The sequence below is a fragment of the Dendrobates tinctorius genome, unplaced genomic scaffold, assembly GCF_039654945.1.
Source record: "Dendrobates tinctorius isolate UK_male_01 unplaced genomic scaffold, ASM3965494v1 ptg000003l, whole genome shotgun sequence".
Classification (NCBI taxonomy): Eukaryota; Metazoa; Chordata; class Amphibia; order Anura; family Dendrobatidae; genus Dendrobates; species Dendrobates tinctorius.
Genome location: NW_027361671.1, coordinates 87,697,744 through 87,719,283, shown reverse-complemented (window position 1 = coordinate 87,719,283; position 21,540 = coordinate 87,697,744). Strand labels below are relative to the sequence as shown.

General features: G+C 41.8%; 1 protein-coding gene across 2 annotated transcripts in view; it reads left to right on the top strand.

Annotated features, from left to right (window-relative positions):
- The window catches only part of CCDC60 (coiled-coil domain containing 60), a 290,651-nt gene that overhangs the window by 206,936 nt on the left and 62,175 nt on the right, over nt 1-21,540 (top strand). For both annotated transcript variants that reach the window (XM_073559162.1, XM_073559232.1), the window contains exons 8-9: nt 1,747-2,017; nt 17,932-18,016. In XM_073559162.1, coding sequence (XP_073415263.1) covers nt 1,747-2,017; nt 17,932-18,016 — 356 coding nt within the window. The remainder of the gene's footprint in view (nt 1-1,746; nt 2,018-17,931; nt 18,017-21,540) is intronic.

Sequence of the window (21,540 nt, the reverse complement as noted above, 5' to 3'; positions counted from 1 at the left end):
TTGAATTAGCGGCTATTCCGCTATGAAGAACTCTGTGAAATATAAATATATATATATATATATATATATGTGTCTCAATGACATGTATGTATGTGTATATATATATATATATATATATATATATATATATATATATATATATATATGCATTCTATGTGTCTATATCTATTCTTTCGTTTGTGTTATAAAACCTGTCATAGGGCTCCATTATATGTCCATTTTGCAAGCCGGCGAGAAAATCTCAGCATACGGATGGCATACGAATTACATACGGATGCTTACATGCGCAAAATACGTGACCACACCTTGCTTACGGATGACATACAGATCACTATTTAGGGGTCATTCATCCGTATTACGCCTGTAAACTACGGACCGTAATTTACGTCGGTTAGTGTGACCCCGGCCTTACTTAGATCCCAGTTTTAAGCTTCTCACCTACCCAAATCAAATCTCATACTTTGCACTAATGAGGGGCAATGAATGCCCCGAAACACCGTGAATGAAAATTGAAATTTTGGTTAGGCTTTCATCCTAACTCATATGGTATGGCTCGTTAAAGGGTCAATAGTGACTTTTAGGATTGCTACTTCCAACAGGTGGTGCTATAGCGTTCTATCCTTCTTCGTCTCTGAAGAGGCAATTTGCGTCTTTAATTTCCCAGAGCAGCATGCATGGCGTAAAAGTCTCCTCACGCTGACATGCCAGGCCTGGCTTGTCAGTCTTCACAAGGAGAAACATTACCCTTTAGATATCAGCTGTTATTCCAAAAACACTATTAGGTTGTATCCACCTAATTACAGAAGATAGAAAAAGACAGAGTGCCTGACTAGTAACAAGAGCCACCAATGGTGCCCTACTCACCCCATTGGGGTCTAACTTTATTATGGTATTTGTCATTTATCAGCATGCGGCACTGTTTTCATAATATTGCCTCTCCTGTCCTAGATCCAACAGAGAGATTGCAGTGGGAAATCATTATAATATTTGCATCCCTTGATGATTTTGGAGAAAATTATAGATAAAAAAATTTTCTTGACGAGTCATTATAAATCTTTGTAGTAGTCTGAAAAATGTCCATAGCACAGATGTGATTCTTTTTAATTCACTTATGTGGTCCTTCTTTCCAGGAGTTCCCTTATCTGGCAAATTCAGGAGGTTACATAAAGTTGATCCTCTTTCATGACACTCAGGTCACTGCTGAGGAAATGTGTGGTCGCTGTTGCCTCTCCTGGTCACTATAGTCACTAGGGGCTTTAAAAAGGACCTGTCACAAAGTGAAAATTGGCCAGTTTTTGCCCTTATTTTGTTCCTGCTACTCCCCTTAGTGTTTTTTAAACCCACCATACAGTTCCAGAGATATGGGCTTTTTCATTTGGTACAAATTTTTATGGTCTTTACAAGTTGGGCGTGGCTCAAAACATTTTTTGGGGCATGTTTTTAGGCTACTCCACATAATTTTCTTGGGAGAAACACCCTCTTGGTAAAGACCATAAAAATTAGTACTAAATAAAGATGCCCATACATCTAGAATCATGTGGCGGATTTCAATAAAATAAAAAACTGAATGGTCAGGGAAGCAACAGGAATAAAATAAGGGTAAAAACAGGTCATTTTTTGGTATGACTTCTTTAGGGAGCCCAACCCTCAACAGTTAGCTGACTTTTCTCAGAGGTGTTGTGTTCTTGTAACTATCATTTTTATGAGCAGTTGTATAATAATTTTGCTCTATCTCTCTATTTATAGACTAAAAAGCAGAATCCAAAAGTTCTCCGCAGCCACTTACGTGCCCAAAAACTGTCCTTCCTCAGCATTTCACGTTATAGTGGGTTTTCATCAGCGCACACACCAACCATAAGTAGTGTGTCCTCCCTTCTTCCGAGCTCTGATGATATGGTAACTGGAGGTACGACATCCACAGATGTACCTCAAGAAGGTGGAGATGACATGGAGTCTACAGTCAATAGTTCCCTCCATACCCCCGGCAAAGAAGAGGATGAAGAACCGCTATCTGAATGTACGTAACGTTGTCTCACAAAATGTTTTTAGACCCTGATTCCAGCTATGCGTCACTTACTGGACTACTTGCTGTAGTTTTCATAATATCGCTGTTTAATCAACAGGAAATTATCACTGGAAGACTAATAAACCTGCTGCCATGTAGTCAAGAATATTCATAATCTCAGTATTATCCCAACCACACCACTAATTCTAAGCGTCCTGCCTATGCACAGTGTACACAGAAAGAACTATCTGATCTGCAGCAGAGAAAACAATGAATTTATTAATATGACAGCATGTAGACCAGTAAGTGGCACATCCCTGGAATCAGGGTCTCTATAAAATGCTGCTCTGAGATGGAGTAACAAAAACCTGGTAACAAATTGGACAGATTGCCTTTAACCCCTTTCCGACATGGAGTGTACATTTACACTGATGTCGGACTCCCTCCCTTTGATCTGGGCTCTGGAAGTGAGCCCACATCTTTCCCGGGCCATGTCAGCTGATTTGAACAGCTGACATGTACCCGCAATAACCGCAGGTGGAATCGTGATCCACCCATGGCTATTAACCAGTTAAATGCCACTGTCAAACGCTGGTCAAAGCGCGTCACCGGTGTGTTGGCATGACAACCGGAGGTCTCCTGGAGACCTCTATGGTTGTCAGTGCCGGTTTACTGTGAGCGCTACCCAGTGGCCGTTGCTCATAGCAAGTGAGTAAATCTGCTATATACAGCAGATCTGAGTATCGCTTCTTTGTAGCAGAGCCGATCAGGCTATGGTAGCTTCTAGTCTCCTATGGAAACTATTGACGCATGCCAAAAGTAAAAATAAATGTGTTTAAAGATATAAAAAAATAAAAAAATGTAAAAGTTCAATAAGTTTCGCCCCATTCAAAATAAAATACTAAAAATAAAAATATAAAAATTTGGTATCGCAGTGTTCAGATTCGCCCGATCTATCAATAAAAAAAGGATTAACCTGATCGCTAAATGGCAGAGCGAGAAAAAAAGGCAAAAAGCAAGAATTACGTGTTTTTTGTCACCGCGACTTTGCATTAAAATGCAACAACGGGTGATCAAAAGAACGTATTTGCACCAAAATGGTATAACTAAAAACGTCAGCTTGGCGCACAAAAAAATAAGCCCGCACCCAACCCGAGATCACAAAGAATGGAGACGCTACGGGCATCCGAAAATGGCGCAATTTTTTTATTTTTTTAAACAAATTTCTGAATTTTTTTTCACCACTTAGATAAAAAAGAACCTAGACATGTTTGGTGTCTATGAACTTGTAATGACCTGGAGAATCATACTGGCAGGTCAGTTTTAGTATTTAGTGAACCTAGTGAAAAAGCCAAACAAAAAAGAAGTGTCGGATTGCACTTTTTTTGCAATTGAACTGTACTTGGAATTTCTTTCCCATTTTCTAGTACATGACATGGTAAAACCAATGGTGTCATTCAAAAGTATAACTCGTCCCACAAAAAACAAGCCCTTATATGGCCATACTGATGGAGAAATAAAAAAGTTATGGCTCTGGGAAGAAGGGGAGCAAAAAAGCGGTAACGCAAAACCAAAATAAACCTGCTGGGGTTAAGGGGATAAAATTGATGTTTTAACATGTTTGCTTTATTTATCTCCTATGAAATAACAATTTGGTATATATTTTTTATTATAACTTTGCATAGTGCAGTTTCCCTGTAATTCCTACTAGAAATGTAAGAATAAATTGCCAACTGGACGTTGTAAATGTAGTGTCTCTACACAATCTAGCACTGATTGCCCAATGTCAGAGTGTGTCGGAACACTCTGCAGTGTGGGGTGTCATCAGTGTTCAAATTTAGACTGTGTATTCAATATTTTCTGCATCAGCAAAAAGATGGGAAGAAAATACCTGATCTGATCAGGCAAAGGCTTCAGATGGGGCATTTTATAGGTTTTGACATTTTTTTGCACCATTTAATTCTCCAAAATAAAATACTATCTTCCAATGTCAAATTTAGGGCATTTAGCTTTGTAGCTGACAAATATTTTTTTTATATAAAACTCGACAAAATGACAAAAGGATTCCCAGTTCTATCATAGTTCATGACATCAAAACTAATATGTCCACCCTGTGGTTTTCAGCTGGTTTGAACACAGTTGCTGCACAAAGATGATAGGAGTGTTGCTAGGAGTCGATTTTGTACTTTAGTTACAAACTGTTCAGTGGTATAGCAAGAACAAAATGCCATCAGGTTCAGAAAAAAGGAAGCATTTTGTCCTTTAAAGCATATATTGGCCTGACTTTCTGTTTTGTATTAGTTGATAATCCATGAATGGTGCTGGATTTGTGTGCACCTTCTATTATCTGAAGCATCGTCAGATACTTACTGTTGACTAGGATATATCATGCAGATATTCTTGTTATCACTGACTAATATTGGCCTTGAATTTCAAGCACTTCCAGTCAATCTTTCTGCTTGAATCAATGCAGGTGAGAGGTTGATGATTATATGTACTGAACATTGCTTTCAGTATTATGGAATTTTCTCAAAATGAGTCTATCACAAAAAATGTAATTTAAACTAGACACATATTAACATAGGGACTAAAAAAATGATGGGCCTGATTCAATAAAGCTTTCACGCCAAACTTCTTGCGTAAAAACTTTGAACTCGGAGTTGCGTCTGCATTTTGAGAATTTTTGGCGTCTTCTTCAAGCTCCAACAAAATGGCCAGGATGACGCCACAGCCTGTCTAATTCATGACAAGCTGTGGTGAGCCGTACGGAGGCGCACGCCACTCGTCAGACACTCCAGATTTATAAAGAGGTGTGCATTTCTTCATGAATCAGGAGATTCTAACTCCAGCACACCCCCTCATCAAGACCAGCATGAACAACTCAGGTCTTGATGAATCCAAACCCATACCTTAACAATACAAATCTCTATCTCCATTGGGCAAAATACACTTTTTATTCCCATGCGCTAATTAGGGTGCTCGATGTGTGAGGTGTCCAGGGTGGTAGTCATGGCGAGGGGCTGCTGTTCCGACACACCCTGGCACCCCGCAAAGAAACTACAATGTCCCATTTGTAGTGTGATTTGTGTGCAATGCAAGTCACTCACTTTTAGATTGGAGTTCTCCTCAGGTTGCATGGTCCCTTTTCCAGATATCATCACACGCTGATTGACAAAGTCCAAGTCCTTTTTTATCAAAACAATTTTACTCAGCAAGTTCAGTTCAGTCACAAGCACCGTAATTCTTACTGATCATAGATCTTTCCTCTGTGCTGTCCCTTGCTCTCCTGGCAATCTTTGTTCCGTTAATGTACCGTCTTGTACCGCAGATTCCCGACTAGCCAAACTAGTTCTTGCCTGGGGGTCCCTGCCCGTTTTCACCTCTGAGGGTGAAATAAAGGATGGCTCTTCCAAACCTTTTCCAGACCGTAGGTCTTGGACATTCCAGACTTTCCCACTGAACCTAGTCGCTGCCACTCTCATGCTGCTACTGTTCCCTCGTACTCGTGTGACTTCCAGCCCTGAGGCACAGAACTGCTGGACTCTTCTTAAACTTATTCCTGAAACAACCTTACTGTTATGTTTTATTTTGGAGGTACTTTTTTTTAAGGACTTTCCAACAACTATACTATAAGAATAAGTTCCCACAATGAGATTTTGATGAGTTTTTGACACTATTTTTGCTCTTTCAAAAAACACAGTGATTAATATTTCCAACAAAGTAGATCTGATTTAGTGTAGTCTCATGCCCACTGGTTTTTTTTGTTGTTTTTTTTTGCTTTTTTACTCAGTGTAAACTGACCGGTGGTGCATATTTGAAATCCGCAATATGTCAGTTTCGCTTGCGGGTACGCTGAGCTTTATGTGCAGATTTTCCCATTCCAAAAATGAGAGATAGCAGAGTATATCCAAATGGTGCTTAGGGCTACAGGGTGTAAAGGTGCACAGTCACTTAGATAAATAACTAATGTCAAATACCAAATGTATTATGGCGTGGCTGCATACATATAGCGGCTTGCAGTAAGGATAGGATGTTACGGAAAAAGTAATATCAATCGGGGTAGAAAGATAGGTAAACTAAAGCACAATCTCACCATACAGGTAACTAAAGGAGTAATGTAAGGTAGTTAACTACCTGTGTCTATAGTTGTATGAGAGGGGCGCACTCCGCACATTTTTCCAATTCCTTAGTCTCGACGGGTGTGTGAAGAGAAGTGCCGTATAGTTTGGATACTTGTGTAGAATCACTGAGAACTAGTTGATGAATGTGGAAGTTAGCACGAGTCCTGATTGAGACTCCGGCATAGGTTAAAGAACACGATCCAGTGACCGCTGCTGGAGCTTCAGCCGGAAGGTGGATGAATGCTGAGCTCTTTCAGTAATCAATCGAGGACATCTGCAGAGATCCCATTGGGAGTGCCGTGATTAATTGATAATGGTTACAATGGCCCACAGAGCTGCGGGATATGAAAGTTCAAATGAAACTGCCATGCAGTAGTTCAAGGAGACTTGCGCAGGCCTCGTTCGGTGGCGAGCACAAAAGAATAACTGCCAGTTGACCCAAACGCTGATAGGTCAGGATAGTGATGTCACTTCCATGCAGATAATCGGGTGAATAGGGGGCTGGTAGTCCCTTAATCCAATGTGTTTCAAAAGCTTGCGGCCCCAGTCAGATGAACTTATAAGTAGAGGGATCAATTAGTCTAAATGGACATGTGACTGAAAGTTGCCACATACATTACCACAAAGCATTTGTAATCATGTTAATTTAAAAAGAGTCCTTTGGTATAAATTATTTTGGATTACGGACTGACAGCCCCCTATTCACCCGATTATCTGCATAGAAGTGACATCGCTATCCTGATCAGTGGTGCATTACCGCTTGGGTCATCCGGCAGTTATTCTTTTGTGATCGCCACTGACCGAGGATGCGCGAATCTCCTTGAACCACTGCACGGCAGTTTCATTTGAACTTTCAGATCCCACAGCCCTGTCAAATATTAAAATCCCAATTATGTCTATTCAGCAGCATGGTCCTCTGTCAGCTCATGACCTTTACTGTACTGTTGATGCCCTGGGCAAAGGAGCTCCAAAACTTGCCTTGTTAAATATGTATTTGTAATAAAAACCCATTAAGCACATAGTTATAACAGCAGAAAAATCTAGATTTTTTTTTGTTGCCAAAGTTTTTAAAATCTACAAAGATTGGGTTCTATCCAGGTTGATGGACCATTTAATTTAGTAGAATGAAACTAAAAACTATGTACTGTGATTCCTTTCCGTGCAGCCTCCATACTGCTGCTAAATCTCTTTAGTAAGAACCATTACTTCCCAATGGCTAAAACTGTACAGTTCACATTGCACTAAGGCCGCATTCAAACATTCATATGTCATGTCTGTGTGATATCTGTTTTTTTTCTTGGACAGCAAATGGACTCATAGAATTAAATGAATCTATTCACACATCCATGAAAATCACAGATCTGAGTGAGATCTGCGATATTCAGAGCAGGTCCTATTCTAATCGGTGTTTACAGATCAGACTCGGCCGTGCAAGTAAGTGGGAATCCTTGAAACACTGATGCAAATCTAAAGACTTTTGATTTGCTTCTGTGTCATATGGATATGTTAGTGAGAAATTTAAATCAAAACATGAACCTCCAGGGTTCTTTTTTATTGGCTTGGTAACAAACACACCTCTTCAGAAACAGATGATAAAAACTGATCCCCTACAGATGCAACTAAGAGGAAACTAGGACCCACTGTTAGTCAGTGCTGGGGCACAGTTACAGCCACCGCTCTCTACGCAGAGAGCGGTGACTGAATACATGCCGGCGCAACCCCTATGGCTGAAGAACCGAACCTTCCGGGAGGAATAAACTTCATTTCCTTCTGACAGCGGGGCTCTCAGTGCAGCGGCTGCACAGTGTCAAAATGCTAGTAATCTTCAGATTAACCCATCCAGGTTAATTCTGTTTTCTTACATGACATGTTCCCTTTTAGGCCGCATTCACATATCTTTATGTCACAGTCCGAATACAATATATGATTTATGAACTAGCCGCGCGTCTCCTGACCCAATCATGATCACTTTAGAGGCTTACAAGTTCAGCTCAAGATACACACAGCCCTTCAATGAGTCACTGTCTATACTCGGCCCGTGACACAGATGTGTGAATGCTGCCTAAAGGTGAAATTAGAGCGTACAGCTGGCTGCACAGCCAAAATTCTGCTCACTCATAGTGGCCTATGGGTGCACAATTTTATTTAAAAATGAGTGACTGAGGTTTGCGGAGTTTCGGCTGATCTCCCCCTAAGGAATTTTTTGTGATTAGACTGGACATGTCAGCACTCCAGCATTTAAGAAATGTAGAATGAGAAACATAGTCCTTGACTCACCAAGGCCGGTGTGAACTTTTTGATGATGGAGCATCCTAGGGCTCGCTCCCGCTTGCAATTAAATCGGACTAATTTTCTGATGAAAAATCTACCGTTTATACTCGTGTATAAGCCAAGTTTTTCAGCACCTTTTTTTTGCTGAAAAAGACCCCCCTTATGCACAAGTCATGGTCCCACTTACTTGTTCTCTACTGCAGTGCGGAGGTCCTCGGTGTCTCTGGATCATCTTCACGTGTCCCTGCAGCCTCTGTGTGTTCCGATGACTGCTGACAGGGCCGGCGGTCGGTACTGGGGCAAGTGCCGGGGTCCTGAGCAGGCAGGGACACCGGCGCGCTATGGGGGCCAGGTGCCTGTGCTGCCACTTGGTCAGGCCCCTGGTACATGCGATATTCACCTCTCCCACCACAAAGGTGTGTCTTCTGCATCCTCTGACTGTGATGTTCAGGTCAGAGGGCGCGATGGCGTCATTAGTGCTCACCGTCTGCCTGAACAGTCACTGCAGAGAGACGGTGAAGCTGAAGATCACGAAATGGTGACGCTGAGGAGCAGCGGTCAGCGACGAGAGTTTAGTATTTCATTTTTTTTTTCAGCAATATAGGGTATATGATTATCATAAACTGCATTTGAGCATTATATGGGCATCTTATGGGGCCCATCATGAACTTTATGCAGCATTATATGGGACATATTTTTGTATGGGGCATTTTTTGCATGGAGCATCTTATGGGGCCCATAATCAACTTTATGCAGCATTATATGGGACGCATTTTGTATGGAGCATCTTATGGGGCTCATCATCAACTTTATGGAGCATTATATGGATGCATTTCTCACCGTAGGCTTATACTCGAGTCAATAAAATTTCTCAGTTTTTTGTGGTAAAATTAGGTGCCTCAACTTATACTCGTGTCTGCTTATACTCGAGTATGTGTGGTATTTACATTCGTACCAATTTAATCCTATGCTTCTATTCTCAATTGCGTTTTTTTCAGATCACGATCCGAAACATTGCAACATGCTGCGATTGCAAGCTGAATTCGGATCGCACGCACCCATATAAGTCTATGGGTGTGTGTGAAACATCGCTCTGCACTCAGATATCACCTGAGTGCAGTGTGATTCCCACCAACGCCAGCAGCAGAGGAGATGGAGAAATTAATTTTTCCATCGCCTCTGCAGCTGTGCTCCGAACCTCTTATGCTGGCAGCAGAGCAGGAGCCGAGAGTCATTAGCATATTGCATCTGATATTCGCTAGTGGGACCTCGACTTTAGAGTCAGAGGTTCGAGATTCACTGAAAGGCACATGCCTCTTAACCCTAGTATAAGTGACGTCTGAAATCTACACTTTTACGTAACGGGGGTCTTTTAGAAACTCACATAAATACATTTTTCAAGTTTATTTCAAATTGCAAAGTAAAGATATGAATAATGCACAACATTTTAATTTATAATTTTTTGCAGAAAACACCAAAAAACATTTTTTTTCCAAACTTCAAACAAAGATATGAAAACCACACAAAGGTATATAAATCTAGAGTAAACTAGCTGCAGCTACATTTTATTTCTAACTTTTTCTTTTCAATTTTATTGGTCTTCCAAACAATTTTCACATGTTATCTTTTCTTATATGTTCTTTAGGCCGGCGTCACACTAGCAAGAAATACGGACAAGTACTATGCGCAAAAACAACGCATTGTACTCGGACCAATATTAATCTATGGGGCAACTCCCATCAGCCGATTTTTTTCTCTGCCGTATTATACCGGCTGTTATAAAAATCACAGCATTCTGCGACTGTCAGCGTATTACGCCCGTAATATGCCAATGCAAGTCTGTGGGTGTGAGAAAAATATGGATTACACACGGACCACACTTGTGACTTGCGAGAAATACGCAAGAATTCTCCAGGTGACAGGAAATGGACTCAGTCATTATCAGGAAGCTTTGACATGCTAATTAGCTTAGAAAGTGCTCCAGACATCCCGGGAGAACGCCTCCATGGAGTCCACCATCATGTCCACATACATTAACGTGGAAATGCTTATCGTTCTGGTCCAAGAGAGGCCAGAACTGTGGGATCAGAGGGACGCACATTATTCAGACCGGGCCCGAAAAGAGGCGGCATGGAGGAGGATCTGTGTCCAAATGTTTAATGATTATGAGGACAGACCAGCAACAAATTAGTAAGTTCTATCCTTTATTAAAATTCATATTAAGGTGCAAACTAACACGTTTTCCCATTAGACCCTAAAATAATAATATGTGTAGGTTTTGCCCATACTGTGTAATATAACTGATATTTAAATGATACCTTACTAGGCCACATGACCCTGTAAAATATATGTTAATGTGTTCAGAAATTTGTGCAATGTGCTAATAAATTACTGTATGACATTGCAGTGGAAGATGTCATGAGATGCTGGCGCAGCATCCGCGACCAATACAGGCGGGAAAGTCAGCAGCGGACCAGGAGTGGGGATGCAGCACCGACCAAGAGAAAATATATTTATTATGACCGGCTGTCATTTCTGGCCCCCATTCTGGATCTCAGACTGTAAGTATATACATCACACCACATTTCACAAATGCTGTTTAGGGTCATATCTAATTTTTTTTTCCCATTTAAAAACAGAACTCAGTCCATCCTCACTAAGAGGGAGACAGGGTCTGATTCGGAGGCCATTATTGACCTAGTCGGGAAGTGAAGAGGTGGCTCGTCCATCTTCTGAACCCTCCAGCTGCATCCCACAACCTCCACCAGCACCAGCCCCAGCCCCTGCAGTGGCATCATGCAGCCTGGATGTTGCACAACAGGAGGACCAGGGAAATTGCAGCAGCCCTACTATGCCTCTTGAGACCTCACTGCAGCCTGCCGTCATACCCCGCCATGGACAACGAAGGAGAGACATCCCTGCCTCTGACACAAGTAGGCATGTCGATACAGGGGTGTTAAATTATCTGTCCAGAGCTGCCCAGGATGATGGTGAGGAGGCTATGCCCGTAGCCTGGCCCAGTACCAACATCCAGTACCCCGGGAGGTCAGACTGCATGTGCGAGGATCGATTCAAATCCTGATTGATGCCTGCACCCCCCCAATAACCCATATGAGGTTTTTGAGTTTTTGAAGCGGTGGCAGCTGTCACCCTGTAACCAGCTCAGAATTTCCCCAAACCCAGAAGTGCAGGCACAATCATGATCTGAGCTACCTCCTCCATGGGTGCCTACACCACATCCCAAGCCACTCCTAACCTCAACATTGATCTCCACAGGCACAAATGACAGCCTACAATCCACCTGCCCAATATGGCCACTTGATCAGACCCAGTTTTGGAGGCTAGTCCCAACCTGACTTTGGTCGATATGGCCATATTGGGGGGTATTAATCAGATGGCTATCAAAATCCACAGGAGTATCCACTCCAATATCCCTCATCCCACTTCTATAGTCAGCACCAGGATCCTGCCCACATCACCCATCCTAGGTCAGAATATGTACCCACACATGGTGACGTCCAAGTTGGGCCTCAAAACCAGCATCATACTCAAGCTGGACTCCCGCCATCCTCACCACCAGCCTACTAGAATTTATAATTTGTTGTTTTTTGTTATTATGCTAACGCAAAGTTCTGTATTTGTGTAAAATTTTGGTTTTCCAATTGTGAAACAAATTTTTTGCTCAAATTTGTATGAGCACAAAAGCCATATGAGTTTAATATGTTTTTTTGGTTCCAAAGTTATATTTTGGCTTTATAAAAAGTTAAAAACATATGACTTTTGTGTTATTTAATTCCGAACATGGTCATCTAAATATTTCCACATTTGCCACAATGTAAGTGAAAGCACACACAAAATTCAAGAACAAACAATTTAAATTAACAAAATAAATGATAATTACAACATACAGTTGTGGCCAAAAGTATTGACACCTCGGCAATTCTGTCAGATAAATACTCCTTTTTCTTCCTGAAAATGATTGCAAACACAAATTCTTTGGTATTATTATCTTCATTTAATTTGTCTTAAATGAAAAAAACACAAAAGAGAATGAAGCAAAAAGCAAAACATTGATCATTTCACACAAAACTCCAAAAATGGGCCAGACAAAAGTATTGGCACCCTCAGCCTAATACTTGGTTGCACAACCTTTAGCCAAAATAACTGCGACCAACCGCTTCCGGTAACCATCAATGAGTTTCTTACAATGCTCTGCTGGAATTTTAGACCATTCTTCTTTGGCAAACTGCTCCAGGTCCCTGATATTTGAACGGTGCCTTCTCCAAACTGCCATTTTTAGATCTCTCCACAGGTGTTCTATGGGATTCAGGTCTGGACTCATTGCTGGCCACCTTAAAAGTCTCCAGTGCTTTCTCTCAAACCATTTTCTAGTGCTTTTTGAAGTGTGTTTTGGGTCATTGTCCTGCTGGAAGACCCATGACCTCTGAGGGAGACCCAGCTTTCTCACACTGGGCTTTACATTATGCTGAAAATTTGTTGGTAGTTTTCTGACTTCATAATGCCATGCACACGGTCAAGCAGTCCAGTGCCAGAGGCAGCAAAACAACCCCAAAACATCAGGGAACCTCCGCCGTGTTTGACTGTAGGGACCGTGTTCTTTTCTTTGAATGCCTCTTTTTTTCTCCTGTAAACTCTATGTTGATGCCTTTGCCAATAAAGCTCTACTTTTTTCTCATCTGACCAGAGAACATTCTTCCAAAACGTTTTAGGCTTTGTCAGGTAAGTTTTGGCAAACTCCAGCCTGGCTTTTTTATGTCCCGGGGTAAGAAGTGGGGTCTTCCTGGGTCTCCTACCATACAGTCCCTTTTCATTCAGATGCCGAAAGATAGTACGGGTTGACACTGTTGTACCCTCAGACTGCAGGGCAGCTTGAACTTGTTTGGATGTTAGCCGAGGTTCTTTATCCAACATCCGCACAATCTTGCGTTGAAATCTCTTGTCAATTTTTCTTTTCTGTCCACATCTAGGGAGGTTAGCCACAGTGCCATGGGCTTTCAATTTCTTGATGACACTGCGCACGGTAGACACAAGAACATTCAGGTCTTTGGAGATGGTCTTGTAGCCTTGAGATTGCTCATGCTTCCTCACAATTTGGTTTCTCAAGTCCTCAGACAGTTCTTTGGTCTTCTTTCTTTTCTCCATGCTCAATGTGGTACACACAAGGACACAGGACAGAGGTTGAGTCAACTTTAATCCATGTCAACTGGCTGCAAGTGTGATTTAGTTATTGCCAACACTTGTTAGGTGCCACAGGTAAGTTAAATGTGCTGTTAATTACACAAATTAGAGAAGCATCACATGATTTTTCGAACAGTGCCAATACTTTTGTCCACCCTCATTTTTATGCTTGGTGTGGAATTATATCCAATTTGGCTTTAGGACAATTCTTTTTGTGTTTTTTCATTTAAGACAAATTAAATGAAGTTAATAATACCAAAGAATTTGTGTTTGCAATCATTTTCAAGAAAAAACTGAGTATTATCTGACAGAATTGCAGGGGTGTCAATACTTTTGGCCACAACTGTAGATACAGCATTCTCTTGCCAGGGAGTAACTCCCTGAGATGTTACAAAATAATTACTGAACACATCACGTACTTTAAGTCCAGAGAGCGGACGACGGGGAGGGATCACATGTGGACTAGGCATTCCCACATTGCCAAACACAACTTCAGCACCATCAGATGAGGAGCAATCATGTTTTTGGGTGAAGTTATTTAGGATCACACATGCTTTAATGACCTCATTAACGTTAGCTTCACTTAGCTGAATGGCTGATTGGAGGACTGGCCATTTGGCACAAAGAATGCCAAAGGCGCACTCCACTAGTCGTCGTGCACGTGATAGGCGCAAGTTAAAGATTCTGCGCTGGTGGTCCAGGTTTCTACGGGGATAAGGCCTCGTTACATGGTGGGTCAATTGAATGGCCTCATCTGCAGCAAGGACATAAGGCACAGGTTCAATATTGGAGCCTGGAAGCTGACGTGGTGGTAGGTCCAACTGATTATTGCGCAGCCGCCGACTCATAATGGAAGAATTGAAGACTCTAGAGTCTCTAGTTCTTCCATAGGCCCCAATATCTACAATTATAAACCTGTAGTGACTGTCGGCCAGGACCAACCAAACTACAGAAAAATATTGTTTATAATTATAGAATTGGGACCCTGAATTTGGCGACTTACGCACACGGATGTGCTTCCCATCCAGGGCTCCAATACAATTAGAAAACTGGCAGTGCTCCTCAAATTCCCCGGAAATCCACAACCAGTCTTCCATCTTTGGCTCAGGTATGACCACTTGATGAAGTCGTGACCAGATTTTGGAACAGGTAGACCGGACTATACCTGATATTGTAAATCTCCTAATCAAAAATTCATGATGCAGGGCCGCAGATGAAAGACCAGTTGTGAGGAAGCTAAAAGAAAAGAAAAAAAAGCAAAAAATTAGCTAACATTTTCAAGGTTAAAAACAAGTCACATTCATCATAATTACAGTGTCTAACAAGCCATGCAATAACAACATTAAAAGAGTTCTAATGGCTATGCGATTTTAAAAACAAATACATATTATTAATAGTTTAGACTTCATATATATTACTACAAAAAACACCTACATTTTGGAACAGAACTATATACTACATTTAGAAACATCATCAACATAGAGTTTGAGGAGAAATACATACTGTAATGTAAGGATAAGGCGCTCCTCAGCAGAAATACATTTGCGCATCCTGGTGTCCTGAAAGGTGATCCCAGGGTGCACTGTCTCCAACAAAATATCAAAGGTGGCAAGGCTCATCCAACAATTTTGGTTAAACTTGTCGGGATGGGTCCGCAGAAATGCATAGAGACGCTGGAAATGCCCTTTAGTGAGGGGTTGCCTCAAAAGCGGATGGACCCACATTCGTCTCCTCCTTGGATCCACAATCACTGGGTATGGCTGCCCAAAGCGGCGTGACAAAACCCAGTTGTAAAGCAGCCGCTCAGGTGGGGTGAAACTAGGTCTGTCTGACATTTTTCACACAAACCACAAATACACCAACACAAGCACAGAACTTAAATGGTCAAATTGGAGGCTGCCACCTGTTGTAAAAGCAATAAATAGGGTTGCTGATTATGACTTAAATTATTTTCAGGCCTCAAAACCATTAAATGTCCATTTTGCAAGGTTGCAAAAAAAAAAAACGCTATACGGATGCCATACGGATGTTATACGGATACTTACATGCGCAAGAAATGCAGCCACGTCTTGCCAATGGATCACATACGAGTCACTGTTCAGGGAACATTTCTGCGTATTACGACCGTAATTTTATGCTTTGTGTCTGACTCCGGCCTTACAGACATTTTCCCCACAAGTGGTACAATATTGCTCAGTTTTCCTAAGTTTCTTGGACAAATGAAACGACACATTCATTTTCTTTCTCATGGCCCTGGGGCAATGCTTATCTTTTATATTTTCTTATAGGTGGTGTACAGTTCTCTGGATTTTTGTGGCTCACAAGCTCTACCCTTTTCAAGGTTCTAATAGAAAGAAAAGAGACTGAAAATGAGTCAGACTTCCTCCCAACATCATATCATCAGTAGGTCCTTCAGCAATTAGCTCACAGTGTATATTGTCCTCAGTACTCTCTACACAGCTCATTACTATTTTCAGAAGAACCTGAGATGATGTCATGGCCTTATCACTCCCTCCCAAAATCACATGACATCCTCACATGGCATGATCCACCCCCTGGCCCCTCCACCGCAACCCTGGCTACAAAAAAAGTAACTTGAGACACAAACACTGTTGAGTACATGATAAAAACAGCAGGGGCCTAAAAGGCCCCCCCCCGTTCTGTACATGTGTGGTTTTCCCCAAAAAAGCATTGTTACACTAAAATGCCTATCAAGAAAATGATATGAACAACTGGATATTACCAACAACGACATACTTGAGGAATACCTAGAGTTTTAAAATTCAAAATAAAGTAATTTTGCACATAATAGCAAAAAAGTAAGCACCCCCGATACGCAAAGTAGGGTTAAAGAATCAGGGGCGGCTCACAAGTAGTGTACACCACACCACGAATCTTACTCCAGTCATTGACTGTAATAAGACTTCTGGTATAACGAACACATCATGAATTAACTGAGCTGTGGTTCCAGTCCCTGTTCTACCAGTTTTGGTGAAGCTGAGCTAAACAGGAGTGAAACCGTGAAAAGTCTCAAGATTTTTTGCTCAACTCAGCATTGTGCAAGAATGTTTCACATTTTTAAAGCTATTTAAAATATAATTCTGGCAGAATTGCTTTGACAAATCTGAGCCATAGTCTTCAACTAGAATCTGGTATTACCCTCACTTAAACTTGTTTTAGTTTTATTTTGGATATGGGAGGTAGCCTTTCCTTTGCCGCTCTCTTGCTGATCGCAGGGTCCTCTCTGTTATGTGTCTGCGTCTTGTAGTTTTGATGTAGTGCTGCGACAGCATTCATGGCCTCAGAAGCCAACCCTGCACCGCCGCCCGATTGACAGCTTGTTTCCTATTACTGTGCTTAGGTGGAAAGCTGCCAGTCAGTGTGAATGGACCTTGAAGCATGAGAAAAAGGCAATGAGAGATCCCCCTTTAATGGCTTGCCTTTTGAGAGACATTTATGGCATAATAAAAGAGCACTGGACTATGGGATGGAGCATATGTTTGACGGGTATATGGGCACGGGACTATGGGATGGCGGATATGTATATGGGCACGGGACTATGGGATGGAGGATGTGTGATGGGTATATGGGCACTGGACTATGGGATGGAGGATATGTATGATGGGTATATGGGCACAGGACTATGAGATGGCGGATATGTATGATGGGTATATGGGCACAGGACTATGAGATGGCGGATATGTATGATGGGCATATGGGCACGGGACTATGGGATGGAGGATATGTATGATGGGTATATGGGCATGGGACTATGAGATGAAGGATGTGTGATGGGTATATGGGCACTCGACTATGGGATGGCGAATATGTATGATGGGTATATGGGCATGGAACTATGAGATGAGAATATGTATGATGGGTATATGGGCATGGGACTATGGGATGGAGAATATGTATGATGGGTATATGGGCATGGGACTATGGGATGGAGGATGTGTGATGGGTATATGGGCACTCGACTATGGGAAGGAGGATAATTATAATTTGTTATAACTAACCACAGTTAGTTACTGTGCCCGGGCAGCACCGGGCTCTTCAGCTAGTATCTGATATATACGGTCCCAGCTCTGATACTGTCTATACGGTCCCTTCTCTGGTATATACTGTCCCATCTCTAGAACAGGAGATCCCAGAATTCTCCATAGCAAACCATCATCTGCCCACAAGTGAGTGGCAAGATGTTGGCCCTTTCCCTTTTGCTGGTTGTCTCCATTTATTGCTACAGGAGAAATGTATTCTTGCCAAATCTTTTTGGTTTTTTTTTATATTGTAATCTTTTTATCTCTTATATGCCTGTGTAATATTTGTTTTCAGACATGCAGAGTTTACTGCAGATTATTGCTGAAAATGTGACAAAAGACTTAGATGAAGAAAATGAATGGAAGAACAATTTAACAAGGTACTTAGAGTAAAATGTATGTTGAAGCCTTTAAGGTGTACCTCCACTTGTTATTATTCTCTGTAATGTAAAGTGCTGAGGAATATGTTGGCGTTTTTTAAATAAAAATGATTATTTGTATTATTTTGGTTCTCAGCCTGTTTCAGGGATACGTACACATACTGCAGTTCCTCAGCATAAAATCTATCCCAACTTTCTCAATGGGGTACTTTAATTTAATATTTTCATACCACATTGTGTGTATGGATTACTGGAGCCCATATTGATTTTAATGTCATGTGGCCATAGAGTCTACAGCTGCGTTCACACTTTTGATGTTCAGTCTTTTCATTGCGCTTTTTTCATGCTGTGTTTTTTCGTCTCTGGTGTGTCAGGCTTTAAATAAAGCTTCTTTGTTTTTGATATTTCCTGTTTTTCGCTTTGACAAATCTTTATCGACATAATTAGATGTGTGTTACATGCATTTGTATGTGTTTCCACAGCAGAAACGCACTAAAAACGCATATGCGGAATATCCAAACCTATTGTATAGGTAAATTCCCCTGATCAGTATTAGTAGCGTTCTTGAAGCTCTGCTTCATTTCTTCCTAAATGCTTTGTTCTATAGTACAAGCATAGTGGATGGGATTAATGGAAGTCTCCTGCCCATTGTGCTTCTGCAGTGCATGCTTCCAAGCCGCAGCATATCAATTTCTCTTGCAGGAACCCTCGCTTTTCTGTGTGGACTTTCAACATAGACTTGCATTAGATGCGGAAAATTTGCAGTTAAAAAAAGAACATATGATGTATGTGCGTTTACGCAGCTGTTTTTAGCCTGGTTTAACCTAATAAATAATTTAAAAACACCAATGTGGGGTCCTCCCTACTTTTGATAAGCAACCACCGCACCAGAACAATCAGAAAGAGCTGTGCATATCGCCAGAATTGGCGCATCTAATGTGATGCATGACTGGTGGGGGGGGGGGCTGCGGACTGTTATTTTTGGACTAGGAAGGTCCCAATATCCATTGGCCTTCCCAGCCTGATAATATAATCCCGCAGCTGGTTATCAAAAATGGGGGCGGGACCCCTCTTCTCTTTTTTTTCATTTATCTATTTAACATGGCCGCGTCTGAAGCACGTCATTAATCCTGCCCATCGGTGCTCCTGTCACATGATTATGGGGCACTGATGGGTTGACCCCTGTGGATGTCATTACTGCTCTGCTATGAGTGCCACCCAGTGGAGCCCTGCTATGTGTAGCACAGGCAATCGGAGTATCGCCGCTTCAAATTTCCAAAGGAAACTATTGAAGCAAGTAAAAAGTAGAAAAAAATGTTTCAAAAAATATAAAAGTTCAAATCACCCCTCTTTACCCCATTCAAAATAAAACAATAAAAAGAAATAAAAATACACATACTTGATATTGCTGCGTTCAGAATTGACTAATCTATCAAAATGTAAAAAGAAGTAATCCAATCGGTTAAGGCCGGTTTCACATTAGCGCTTTTTAAGCGCACGCACGGCCGGGGGTAGCTCCGCCCCCGAGCCGGCTCTCTGCCCGGCGTGCCCGCCCCTTGCTTGTAGCGCCGCCTACTAGCGGACAGCGGCGCCTGCGATCGGCGCACCCTATCTTTAGCATAGGGTGCGCAGATCGTGCGCAGGCCGTGCGCTAGTTGCGCTTTGACCTGCGCTGCGCACTTTTGACGGTGCGCCGTGCGCGGCAAAATCCGAAAAGTTTGGGCACCCTTGGAGATTTGTGTGCTCAGATGACTTTGTCCAAGGTTTCAAACCTTAATTAGCCTGTTATAGTTTGTTCACTCTCATTGTTAGGAAAGGCCAGGTGATGCAGTTTTATAGTTTTATAACCTTGTGCCAAAAAACAGCAGCCATGGGTTCTTCTAAGCAGCTGCTTATCATTCTAAAAATGAAAATGGTGGAGGCACACAAAGCAGGAGAAAGATATAAGAAAATAGCAAAGCGTTTCCAAGTTGCCCTTTCCTCAGTTTAAAATGTAATTAAGAAGTGGCAGTTAACAGGAACAGTGGAGGTCAAGATGAGGTCTAGAAGACCAAGCGAAAGTTCTGTGAGAGCTGCTCATAGAATTGCTAGAGAGCTAAATCAGAACCCCCACTTGACTGCAAAATTCCTTCAGAAAGGTTTAGCAGACTCTGGAGTTGTGGTCCATTGTTCTACTTGTTAAGAGACACCTGCACAAATATAGCCTTCTTGAAAGACTCATCAGAAGAAAACCTCTCCTGCATCCTCACCATAAAATTGAGACTCATAAGTATGCAAAAGAACATCTAAACAAGCCTGATGCATTTTGGAAACAAGTCTTGTGGACCGATGAGGTTAAAATAGAACTCTGGTGACACTGATCAAAGGTATGTCTGGAGAAAAAATGGCCCAGGATATCAGGAAAAGAACATCTTGCCAACCCTTTAACATAGGGGTCAATTAATCATGCTTAGGGGTTGTGTTGCAGCCGATAGCATGAGGAATAGTTCACGGGTAGAGGGAAGAATGGATTCAATGAAATTTCAACAAATTCTTTATGCAAACATAACACCACCATCTGTAAAAAGCTCAAGTTGAAAAGAGGATGGCTTCTACAAATGGTTAATTATCCTAAACACACCTCAAAATCCACAATAGACTACCCTAAAAGGCGCAAGCTGAAGCTATTACAATGGCTCTCACAGTCCCCTGATATGAACATCATTGAAAATCTGTTGGTAGACCTCAAAATAGCAGTGCATGCAAGATGACCCAGGAATCTCACAGAACAGGAAGTCTTGGCTGGCTACAAAAAATGTTTGCAAGCTATGATACTTGCAACTGGACTGCTACTAGGTACTAACCATGCAGGGTGCCCAAATGTTTGAATCAGCCCGTTTTCCTTTTTGTAATTTTTAAAATGTAAAAAATTACAATGTATATATATATTTTGTACCTAAAATACAGAGGAAATTCTTTATAGAGATCATTTCATCTTCAACTTGCTTACCTGTTCACAATAAGAGTCATTTTGACCAGGGGTCCCCAAACTTTTATATACCTATCTACCTATATGTTTGCACAACTTTAAAGGAGTTGTCCAATACTAGGACAATCCCTTCTTGACCAAAATGTTTGGCCCTCATAAAATAATAAAGCCTATACTCCTTTCCAGCACCGTTCCCGCAATGTCGGCACTTGATCTCCTATTGCTGCTGTGCAGTTGTTGAAACTTGACTCCGGCGCCCATTCAGCTCTGGTGTCACTGTCCCCGCCTTCGGACAAATCGAACATGAAAATAAAGTCCAGGCTGCAGCTGATGTCCAACTTCCTCTTCATGTTCAATTTGACAGGAAACGTGGACAGTGGCACCAGTGCTGATTGGGCGGCGGCGTCACTAGTCACAACAACAGCACGAGGGACAGCGAGTGCTGACACTGCGAGAATGGTGCCAGCACGGGAGGGGAGTATAAGCTTTATTATTTTATCGGGGCCAAACAAGGGGTAAGATAAGACGTTGTCCAAGTAGTGGACAACTTCTTTAA